At 45.2% G+C, this 12494-nt stretch overlaps 1 protein-coding gene across 2 annotated transcripts in view; it reads right to left on the bottom strand.

Moving 5' to 3' along the window:
- Positions 1-12494, bottom strand: part of SLC9A1 (solute carrier family 9 member A1) — a 73252-nt gene that overhangs the window by 18262 nt on the left and 42496 nt on the right. For both annotated transcript variants that reach the window (XM_088672373.1, XM_088672372.1), the window contains exons 2-3: positions 7533-7993; positions 464-714 (exon numbers count right to left, since the gene is read on the bottom strand). In XM_088672373.1, coding sequence (XP_088528499.1) covers positions 464-714; positions 7533-7993 — 712 coding nt within the window. The remainder of the gene's footprint in view (positions 1-463; positions 715-7532; positions 7994-12494) is intronic.

The following is a 12494-nucleotide window of genomic DNA, read 5'->3' on the forward strand; positions in this document are numbered from 1 at the left end:
AGCTGGTGCCTATGGTTGCAGGTCTTTGTCCAGCTCTGCTAACTAACTTGAGAATTTTGTTTTAGAATTCCCAATCCACAGTGACTTATATGTAGGTCTTCACATACATATGCATGCTATCCTAGTGGCTGCATTCACATGTAACATTAAGCACGTGGTTTGTTTTTGAGCTAGTGGCTGCTGTTTCATTCTGGATTTTATAACTTGGTTGAATTTTTCTTTCTGTCCACCACATTGTTATAAGGCACCAAAGGCCTGCATATAAGGATTGTATCCATTGTTAGCCTGAAATTAACAAACATGATCAAGTTAGGTCACAAGGGATACACCCCCTTTGAAAGTCCTGAGCCTCCGTACACCAAAGGTCCCGGGTTCAAACCCAACCACCCCCACCCCAAAGGTCTGCCTTCCTACATTCCAACCCAAATGTGGCATCCAAGCCCCCACCCACCACCATACTTACGCCATGATGCCCGAGAGGTGGAAAAGTTCTGCGGACAGGTATGCCATGTAGCTGTAAAGGAAGACGAAGAGGGGCTCGATGACACGGATATGAGAAGTGAAGCGGGAGGTAAAGGCTCCGATGATGCCATAGACAACCCCGACAAAGACGCCCCCCAGAGACACCACAAAGAAGCTGAGGAACCCCAGGATGATATTGCTAAAGGTGACTTTGTCGAACGTAGCAAACTCTTCAAAAAGGTGGTAGAGAACCTGGAACGACAAAAGTGGGAGGGAGGGAGGGATAAGCAATGTAAGCTCACGGGAGGACTGATCAGAGGTTGGCCACGGGTGTGCCAACATGAGAGAGACGAGATATTAGTATCCCACAAGGCAAGTGGGGAGGTTTCGAGAAATGGATCAAAAGGGAGCATTAAAAATAGACAAGAGCTCATCCTGCTGGATACAAACCTCGTTCCTAATTGCTGCCGTAAGGTATCAAGGCTAATGCAGACAACTAAGCAGCCCTCCTCTGCGTGAACAAAAGAACCCTGAGATCAGTAGTTGGAAAAGAGCTGCCATCTTGCTCTTTCACCAGTGAGTTGCTTAATATGCAGTTAGTAGGAATCTGTGTCCTTTTTCTCTCTCTCTGACTTATATACCAGGAATGGGGAACCTTTGGCTCCCCAGGTGATGCAGAACTCCCACAGGACCCAGCAAGCACACTCAACAGCCAGGTGTAATTAGAGTTACAAGTTGATAACATCTGGAGGGCCAAAAATTCCTCACCACTGCCCTACACCTTCAGTGTCACCCCTAGGGCTTTTTTGTTATTTAATTTTGCATACAAGGAGCCTGGTTTCCCAAACCATTGTTCAGGAACTGAGTGATGAATATTGGGCTCACATGTCTCCCATGTGTTGGTTTCAGGGCTCTGATCCTTATCCTTTGTTATGTCCACATCTGTTTACTATTCAGGATCTTCAGCTAGACTCAGATCATGGGTAAACTGACAATAAACCACAGTTCCTTGTTTCAGACGTAACAGGGAACTGTGGCTTAATGGGAATAGGATTCAAGTGTCAAAGCCCGTCTACAACAGAAATTGAAAAGATAGGAAGTGTGCAGGCTCGTTCTTGGCTTAATGACCAACCCTTTGAAGGGAATGATTATACTTAATTTCTAAGAGGGGCTGTTTTGACTTATAAATGATTCATTCAAAAAACTTGAATATTTCTTTCTAACTTAAGGGTCAGAAATAGCAATAATACTGATGGATGCTGATGATAACAGTAAATATATCTAAACACACACTAGTCTGCGCCAATTTAGTGTTATCTCTCTCTAAAAACAATTGGCCAGGAGCAAGAGTGCTATCCTAACTTTTTGACATTTTAATTTTTAGCTCCTGTTTTAATATTTAGCTATTTATTCCTTGCTGAAGCACATTCAGTGCAGTCTCCATTGTCAAATGCTTTTTCGAAGTGGGAAGTGAAATCCAAAGCCTGTTCCATCAGTGTCAAAATACCAAAACTCCATTGTACAATTATCTTGGAATTTCAACCCTGACCAGCACAGAGCCCTTTTCAAAAACTGCCTATTAACTCTGTCCTTCTTCAGCCTCCCTTACTGTTACAGAGCTCTAGAAGAGTTACAAAAGACTATGATTAGAAAAACAACACCACTTTCCTTTGTTGAGACGTCCAAGATGAGCATGAGCTACAACATAGGTCTCAAAGACCTCACTTGCACATTGTGGCAAACTAGAAACTATGGTTTACTGTGCACAAGCAAACTGCTCCCATCTTGTTCTGCTCCGTTCCCCCCAACATACACTAGGAGGAAACAAAACCATGAGTCCTACTTTAGCATCACATCTGAACTAGGGGTCGTGGTTGGATTTGTTCCCCAAAAGACACAATCTGTAGAACAAGCTTTGTTTTTGGCTCACTGATCAGGGGTTGTTGAGAGCAAAACAATCCAGGTTCCCTGGCTTGGATGCAGGGCTAAGCTAGGAACTGTGGTTTGTTTCTCCCCAGTGTCAGCAGGGAGGAGCAAAAAAGCCAAGTTCATTGAGTTCACAATAGTAAACACACAGTAAACTATGGTTTACTGTGATGTGTGAATTGGGTTGTGTAAAATGGATGGGATATCTGTGGCACTTCAGACATTTGTGGACTCCAACCCCCAGCATCCCTAACCACTGGCAATGGCAGCTGGGGCTGATGGGAATTGGAGTCAGTCCTACAACATCTGGAAGGCCACAGGTTCCGCATTCCTGTTGTATAAACTTGGCTAGAACTCTCCTGCTGCTTTAATGTTGCTCCTCTTGCTCTCAATTTCCATTACATATGGTGTTTTTTATAGCTTCTCCCTTCCCAAGATTCTACTGCTTATTCAGGGATGACATTAAAAAAAAACAGTCTGGAGGGGAGGCTTATTAAAGCCAATTTAGAGTCAGCTCCCCTGGGCAAATGAGCTTTGCCCTACCAGGATGGAAGGAAAAATCCCACCCTTCTTAGGTCAGATTCAGAACCAAGTTCACCAGTGAACTCAACCAAAGGAGATGGGGTGGAGGGGCGTGTGGGTCCCTGGAGAGCTGATGCCAGTCAATGTATAAGGCAGCTTCTTATGTTCCTAGGAGCAGCGAACAAATAGGGCAAGGCCTCGTAGCATGGCAGTCCCTGCCTTGGCCCATTAAGGCAATGGCCTGAAGGTCGCCCAGCGTCCAATGTCTTGGAGAGATCTCTCCACTTTGGAACATTGCATCCTCTTTCTCGCCATGCCCTGTGTTCTGGAAAGGCATATGCAAAGGGGAAAACAAGATCACAAACTGTAGTGTTATGGACAATGGAGAAAAACTTTCCTCTATCCACTTTCTCCATGCTATGCACAAATTTATAAACTTCTATCATTTCACTTCTTACTTGCCTTTTCTCTAAACTAAAAAGTCCCAAACCTTTCCCCTTTATCATTTCGGTTGCCCTTTCCTGAACCTTTCCCAACTCTACAACATCCTTTTTTAAGGTGAGATGACCAGAACGGTGCACTGTATCCCATGAAGTGAGGCATTCAAAGTGCTAGTGTTGACCTTTAAAGCCCTTTATGGCTTAGGATCGAGATTCCTGAAGGACCATCTGTCTCTATGGGTAGTAAGACCTTCAGCAGAGGACCGTCTTAGGGATGCCTCACCATCTGAGGCAAGGCGAGAGGCTATCAGGGCAGCGCTCCGGAGAAGGGACACAGCTCACATGCACAAGGTTGGCTCTGTTTCCAAACCACAGTCTGCCAGCATTCAGTCTGCCTCAGGCCAAGTGAGGATTCAATGATCTAAGCCTTATGAATTACTGTGTGTACTACTAGTAGCAAACCCCAGAGGACAATAATAGTGAACAGGATTGAGAACGCTGCAAGCAGAGATCTGTTTACACTATTGGGCATATATTGACATCAGGCAGGCAGGCACCTTCACTATGCCCTTTTTGGCGTCGGCTAAAACATTTTTGTTTAGGCAAGCCTATTTCAGAGATGTAGAATGCTGGTGTGTGTTTTAAACGGGGTTTTAGCTTATTCTTGATTTTTTGAACACTTTGGAAAAGTTGCTTTTAACTTTTTTAAAAAACAACAACTGATAATCTTATGATTTGATTCTTTTCAGGGTGGATTTGATTTAAATCAAATCAATTTAAATCAAGATTTAAATCATGATTTAAATCACTAGTCAGTAAGACTTGATTGAAATTTTTAAAAATTACAGAAAGACTCATTCTTGCTGGTATAATCTTAATATTTACAACCAGATGAAGGTTTCATTTTTGGATTAATAATTTTTCAGAGTAGTTTTTGCAGTTATATCAAAAATTACTGATTTGGTTATACTATTAGAAATACAAAGACAGGTAATTATGCAATTATTGTTTATATTTGGACAACTTTTATGCTGTACTTTATTAGAAGGAGAAAAATAATCATTTCCTTAATAACAATTTAAACAATTTATTCAACTAAAACAATAACATTGTTGCATATGTATCCATGTATGTTTAACCATTGATGTAGTTAAACGGTTTTTTTAAAAAAACCAAACAAACCTTAGACTGAGTTTTAGCACACATGAAAAACTTTAAACAAATCCTTATTTCCTGAAGAATAGCCTTTGGACTATAATGTAACTTAAATAGAAAACTATATTTAGAAAGATTTTTCCTCCAAAAGCATTTCATTTTAAAAAGATGATTTAAATTAAAAAATCCATTTTTTATTTGTTTTTTTAAATCATTGATTTTTATCCACCCTGATTCTTTTTGCAAACTGTTTTGAGGTTTAATTGCAATCAAGCGGTCCACAAATCTTGTGAAACAGATAAATATAGTAAGTAGCAGGGAACACACGAGCAATGAAGCAGTGGATTGAACTCTCGTATTCCCTGGGGTGCAATGAGAGCAGGGGAGGAGAAGCAGCATCTCCTTCCCCCAATCCCCCCCCACCTTGAACATTAGCCCCACCCTAGAATTGATCTGAGGTTGAATTTGGATTGAGTGTTTCTGGTTTGCATGTGTGTGACGTGCACAGCCTTAGAAACTAACAAATTGCATTATCCATTTAGAAATCTCATAATTCTGTTGTTTCTTAGAATTCCTGAGCAACACCGGGTACTTTCTGCTAGTCTACTACCGGTATATATTTTGGAAAGTGGTTTGTCTGATCACTGTTCACCTCTAAAGCAATGCTATTTTTCTAGGAAAAAGAGGTCCTGGAGCCCACCATGAATTTCTCCCTTGTTCTCTTAGAATGGCAATGGTGCCCCACCTGAGAGATGCCAAAGTTGAGCTCCGGCTGAAAAAAAAGCCTTGCTCTTAAGGTATCATAACCAAACTTTTCATGACAGTTCCAGAGATCAAGGAGGCCATTTTGAATCAAGATGGTGAGCTGAACAAAACTGCACTGGTTTCAATCACTCATTTAAAAACTGTACCGATTTTCTGATTTCTTTGAATTCCTATGTAAAACTGTGAGTTACACTATGCTTAAACACTGCACATTCAACTTGATTTATAACAAAGCATAGCAACACAAGAATGTTCCTGCCTCCACCGTCCCACTGCCTTCTACAGCACTCTTCTGGAAGGCTGCTCTCAAGGTCTCTACTAAATAGCACAGGGTGGGGTGGGGGAGCTGGGGGTGACCCCGGGTGAGTGTGGAGCCCCCTGCCCCTTCTATGTGCAGAAATGCCTTCCTCTCGGGCGAGGAGGACTTGGCGTCCCACCCATTAGAAAGGGGAGCGGAAGCACCCCCTGGGCAGCTTCGCAGCATTTTGGAACTGGAAAGGCTGCTGCCAAAACAGAACAGCCACAGGTTCAAACTGTCTAAGGGCAAAGGAGTTCACTAGCTGCAATAAATCACAGCCACGCCAGAGAAACCCCTTCTGGAAAAGGCAATGAGCACCACCCTCTTGCATCACTACGAAGTAACAATACACATTTTGGGCAGCAGAGGCCTCAACGCAGATGAGTCACCTATCCATGCCCTTTTGCCACATTGCTAGTCATAAATCAGCTTTCCGGCGCCCTCCTTCCCCCTGCACTTTCAAGTGCTTTCTGATGGGTGAGGTGAAAATCCTCATCTGCCTTAGCAACGGAAGGCATGGCAAGGCGATGCCCATTGAGAATTTAAGCACGCACAAATCCCACCAGGTGTGCGAGCCTGAATGTTTGTAGCTGGAGAGAGACAAATAGACTTCAGTCCCGGCTTGGCTCTCCTCCGTCTCTGCCGGATCACACGTTTGGTAGCCGACAAGGCGAGATGTGGGGAGCTGCATGTCTCCCAAAGGCTCTCCCCCACCCCCACCAAGACCAGGGAGCATCAAATGTGCCACAGGAACCTAGGACATTGCCTTACAGCAAGTCAGGCCATTGGGCCTTCAAGCTTAGTACCATCTACACTGACTGGCAATGGCACCCAAGGGCTTCCGCCAGAGAGCCTCTTCTGCCCTCCCTGGAGATGCCAGGGATTGAGTCTGGGAACTTTTGCATGCAAGATAACTGCCCTAGCACTGGAACACAGGCAAATGCCTTATACAGAGTCAGACTGTTGCTCCAGCTAGTTTATTAATGTCTACACTGACTGGCAGCAGCCCTCCAGGGTTTCAGAGTTTGTGGGGGAATCTTGCCTGGAGAATATAGGGATTGAACCTGGGACCTTCTGCCTGCAAGGCATATGCTCCCCCACTGAGCTACAGCCCTTCCCCTCCTCTACAGGCAGAAGGGTATCTTGCATCCAGACCAACACAAGAGCTACAGCAAATGCACAACTGCTTCTCCATTCTCAGCCATTTGCTGACAGCAATTCCTCACTGGCAAAGTGGAAATCATGCACTGGCTGATCATCCAGTTTACATCCAGGTCATTTTTAAGAGACTTTGCCTTACAGTATATGGGCAGAGGTAGAGCCCAGGAGTCAGAGGTAGCCCTCCAAGCCACACTATCAGGCCCTCAGGACTGTCCCCCAGGCTACAACCCCTCCCCAGATACCCTGCTTCTCCAGACCAGGTCCCTCACCACCTCTGCTTGTGTATTTTTCAGCAAAGTGGACTGTGTGCTTCCTCTGATAATGCCTTTTATGTACATTTGTTCCTCCAGCTACAACACACCCTTCCTGCAAAATTCCACGGCATATACATGATCAGTTTGGGGAGACGAAGGCTGCAAAGGGTGGTATGCAAAGTACTGTACTCGTTCCTTTTGCACAAGTATTTATGCTTGTGAATGGAACATCCTACACACACATCCCCAAATTTGTCCCGGAGGGTTGGGAGAACCCCTAGAACAGATTTAGGGGGTGCACAAGGGGAGAAAAGAAGGGAAAGTTCCACTGCAGAAGTAGAAGTCCTTGAGCCGATGGAACAAGTCATGTAGCACTACTCTGGATGCAACCCTACGTTCCCATTCTTGTGCCAACCCATTTGTGTGGCGCTTGACGGCTAGTGACCTGGGGATCAGATCTGCTTCCTATCCTTCTACCTCAAACAGAGCCCCAAATCCAAAACCTGAAGCAGCTGGCACATGTTTCAACTTACGGTCCATTTCACTTACCACAGTGACCGCATCATTCAACAAAGACTCGCCGAACACCAAAATGTGCAGCAGCTCATTGATGTGGATCTCCTCAAACACAGCCAGCACGGCAACAGGGTCCACTGCTGAGATGATGCTGCCGAAAAGCAGACAGGCCAGGAGTCCGGTGTCCTGCAAACCAGTGCCGTTGATCTGGCACACGGCGTACATCAGCGAGCCCACAAAGAAGGCGTTCCACAACGTCCCCAGCACGGCGAAGATCAAGATTGTGCCCAGGTTCTCTGTGAACTGGCGTAAGGGGAGGAAGTAGCCGGCATCCAAGATGATGGGCGGGAGCAGGAAGAGGAAAAAGACATCCGACTCTAGGATTGGAGGGATCTCTCCCACAGCTTTGATGAGCCCCCCGACCAGCAGTCCTACAACGATCAGTAAGCAGCTCTCTGGAACTATACTGGAAATGGTTGGAATCACATGGAACCCTGGAAGGGGTGAGAGAAGCAAGACGGTAAAGGCCAGTTTCTCTTCAGCGGCATCGTGTTGCCCCCACAGTCTTCCACCCACAGTTACACAAAAAGCCTTTGTCCATCTGGTCCCCTCTATATATTTTGGACTACGGCTCCCTTCAACCACAGCGAGTACAGCCATCCTGATGGGAGTTGTAGTCCAAAGCACCTGGAGGGCATTAGGTTGGCAAAGGCCGAACGAAGAGAATGGCACAGAGCCGTGGGAGGGCAAAAGGACCCCAAATGAAAGACAAAATTTCAAGTCAACCTGAATTTGCTGTGGGAGAAGTTGAATTCTATTACCCATACATATTTCACAAACCGGATATATTTGCATAAATCCTTCTTTCAGCCTTAGGCTGTAATCCTATATGTGCCCAGGAGTAAGCCGCATTAAAATGAGTGGGAATTACTACTGAGTAGACAGGTATAGGATTTCACTGCGGGAATAAATTAATATGCAATTTCTCTTTCTCTCTCTCTCTCTCTCTCACACACACACACACACACACACACACTCACTCACTCACACACACACACACCCTTACACATAAAACAGCTGCCCGGAGTCCAAAAACCAAGACAGGAGTTTATTTGAGCAAAAGAGTCACTTAACTCAGTCACAGAATGATCCCCTGCCCTTTAATACTAACACTCCATGCCACAATTAATTTGCTGGCCTTTATTTTAGCGTTTCAGTTGAGTTTTTAGCTGTTTCTTTTAAACGGTGGTGTTGTTTTCATTATTCTATATTTTAACAATGCAATGCAACCCATTTTTATGTTTTGTAAACCACGTCAGAAGTATGCAAACTTAAATTTAGCACACTCAAAAATAATTACAATACAGATAACAAATTGAAACATTAATATTCATGTATTTATTTCCTCACAGATGGATAGGAACCAAGCAGGTGAACACCAGAAAACATACACAGCATTTCTTCAAGTAATTAAGTTATAGAACAAGCGACACTGTATTCTGTACCTTGACAGCAACTGGCTATAATACCTAATGCTCTCCAAAAGCCTGAGCAAAGAGGGATGTCTTTAATCAGTGCTGAAAAACCAGTAATGGTGGTGCTCAATGCACCTTAAAGCGGAAATAATGACCAACCATAGCTGCCAAGTTTTCCCTTTTCTCGCGAGGAAGCCTATTCAGCATAAGGGAAAATCCCTTTAAAAAAGGGATAACTTGGCAGCTATGTGACCAACTGCCACTATGGAGAGGGCCCTATCCTGCACCAGTACCCCATCTACTATTGCCTCCACTGTGGAGGGGGTGAAAGCAAGAATGAAATGCCTTGAATCCTGAACAGGAAGTGTTCCGCGCTGCAACAATATGTTGCAAATCCCGACTGTAGCTAGAGACCTTCAAATCGTGCTGCCTTCTTCCCAGAGCTGTTATGGGTTTTGTTAATTCCTCTAAATGCAGCCCTGCTGTTTAGGGGTGGGGGGTGGGAAGACAACTGGTAAGCACGGCGTGTTCTGTCCTCCGACTCCCTGGCAAAGGGACCTATTTTCATGAGAGGCAGCCATTCTTGATCAACACCTCCGTTGCTTTGTTCTTCCATGCTGAATTGCTGGGCAAGCCTGACCATCTGCCTCAGGGAGCAACCTGTTGAGCTGCAAAATACATCAAATACCCCCCCCCCATGAGCATAAAGGCCCAACAGCAGGTTTGTGGCCTGGAGGCATGAGATGTGTGCACAGGGAAGAGGGAAGTTCCTGTTCCGGATCCTGGAAGCCCTAAGCCTCCCCAGGCTCCATTGCAGAAGATCACGAGAGAAGGCTGGGCCTTTTCAAGTAGAAGGACATCTTGCAGCGAATGTGCTGGTAACTACCGTATTAGGCTACATCTGGTGCTGCTGCTATAAAAGGGTTCAGTCTGAGCAACTTCAGAGCTTTGTATTCCCCCAAGCACAGACTTGGAACCAGTCTGTGCCCTGCCTGAACCTCCTTGCCTTGTGTCCAGCCTGAACATGGTTGAGCCTTGCAGCACCACAAAGCAGGACAGCAGAACTGGCACTTGTTGGGGGGGGGTGCTCTGGCCCTGGATTTCCTGCATTAAGGAGAGGGTTGATCTGGATCAGGAGTGGGGGGCCTATGGCCCTCTGGATGCTGCTGAACTCCAACTCCCATCAGGCCAAGCAAGCATGCTCAATGGCCAAGAAGGATGGAGGTGTAGTACTGCCACATCTGGAGGGCCAAAGGTTCCCCATTCCTGGTCTACGTGACCTTCAAAATCCTTCCAACTCTGCAATTATCTGAGTTTGCTCTCTGGCTGTCTGGCTTTAGCACTTAAGATAATGCAGACATGTTGGCACCGAGAACACAGACCCACCTTCTCCATTCCACTATCTGCCTTTCTTTTTAAATGAAAGTTGGGCTGATAAGGGATAGGTATTGTGTGGAGCGCTGCCTTAAAACCTGGGGTGGATTAGAAGAAGAAGAAGAAGAGTTTGGATTTGATATCCCGCTTTATCACTACCTGAAGGAGTCTCAAAGCGGCTAACATTCTCCTTTCTCTTCCTCTCCCACAACAGACACTCTGTGAGGTGAGTGGGGCTGAGAGACTTCAAATAAGTGTGACTAGCCCAAAGTCACCCAGCAGCTGCATGTGGAGGAGTGGGGAAGCGAACCTGGTTCACCAGATTACGAGTCTACCACTCTTAACCAATACACCACACTGGCTTATTTGTGGGGTGGACATTATCTTCCTCCTCAGGCTCCATATTAAATTTCCGGTGTGTGGGTGTGTGTGGAATTCCCTTAACTCATGTATGACTAGAAAACCCAGAATGCAGATTGCTCGATTGGCATAACTTAAAACAGTTTCCAAAATTTGGATTGTCTGGGTGCGGAACAGCAATTGTTTTTAGCAAGGGAGAACAGCTTGCTGAGCCCAGCTGGTGAAAGGCAATCCTTTTGCACACTGCAGAGAAACACCAGGCAGCCTTCCTGGAATGGCAAGTGCCTAGCCCCAGCTCAGAACACACTGCTCAGAACCAACAGCTCTGCACCTGCCTCCTTCGTGATCACACCCTGGTTTTCCCCACGCCCCACCCCTGTCTCATATGCAACAGGCCAGAATTTAGCAGTCATCCAAGGACAGAATGATGAGTCAGCAGTTTGCCGTCAGTGCCAGAGGCAAAATGCACCAACAGTGGCATGAAGAGAGAATGGACCACCACTATTTCCCTCTTCCGCTCCTTGGCGCAAGTAGAGAGGCTTTCAAGGTACTGCCTGCAGAGTATCAGTTAAAATCCACAAACCGAATGCCAAGCACACACCGTGCCCCCTGGTGCTGCCTGGCATTCAAAGCAGTCTGAACGCAGGCATCATTAGTGATGGCAGAGACAACAAAGCTGTACAGAGATTTTTGATGGCTGCTCTGTTCTAAAGAAAGGTATCCCTCTAGTTGCCATTATCCCCTAGCTCCCATCAGTCCTCCCTTTTAGAAAGCAGCCTGTTTAATGGTGTGCATACAAACACTGGAGGGGTGCGCGTGCAAATCTTTTGATAAAATGATTTTTTAAATAAGAAAAATCACCTATCACTAGTAAAATGTTAAAGTTGATTGAGAGATTTCTAAAACAGAGAAGCAAAACATAATAGCATCTCCTAGACTTGCGCTACTGAGTTTATTTGAAGAGCCAGGTAAAAAGCCGAAGAACTGAGAATCGATCTCCTGTCTTCTTCTAGTGGCTCAAACTACGACTGGGAAATCTTGGAAGGACTTCAAATTCTCGCATCTTGATTATTGGTACTACAGTAGCGGGTCTGGAGAGTAGCTCTGTTTGAGAAGCTTATGTGCAAGATGATCAGGAGGTCAAAGAAAATGCAAGCTATTTGTTGGGCTTAGGTACTCATTTATCGAATTCACTTGGTTACAGACAGGATCAATAATAGAACTATCCCAACCCAATATAAGTCAGGTTGGTTATTTTAGATATTAATTGCTCTCTCTTAAGTGTTCAGCAGGGTACCTCTTTCTTGCCTCTTTGGATTTTGCAATCTCTAATAACGGACTTTCTAGCTTTCCTTGGTGGGTTTTCTCATTGTAATGACATGATACATGCTTTGGATAAGTTTGTGTTTTATGGCTCTCTGCTGCAGATGGGACATGTGGGGAATGACCACTTGGGAGTTTTGACTGTTGCGATGTAGTTTGTGTTGCTGAGCATATGAAAACTTAATAAATATTATAATAAAAAACCCACAAGCAAAATGTTAAGTACTGAGGCTCCAAGATATTAATAGGTAGGTAAGCCACCCCATCTCCGCCCCAGCACACCCCAGCCCTTTCCTCAGTTCCACCCCTGTCCAAAGTATCAATGCTTTGACCATGATGCCCATTAGCTTTCTCTGTCCTTGCCGAATTAATCCAACAAAGCCAAATTAAAGTTGGAAGCCAATATCCATTGAACTCGTCGCCCACCTGCAGACTCGTGAGCTGCTTGAGTCACTGAAGGCTG

Source organism: Zootoca vivipara, chromosome 6 (genome assembly GCF_965207765.1).
Source record: "Zootoca vivipara chromosome 6, rZooViv2.hap1.1, whole genome shotgun sequence".
Taxonomy (NCBI): Eukaryota; Metazoa; Chordata; class Lepidosauria; order Squamata; family Lacertidae; genus Zootoca; species Zootoca vivipara.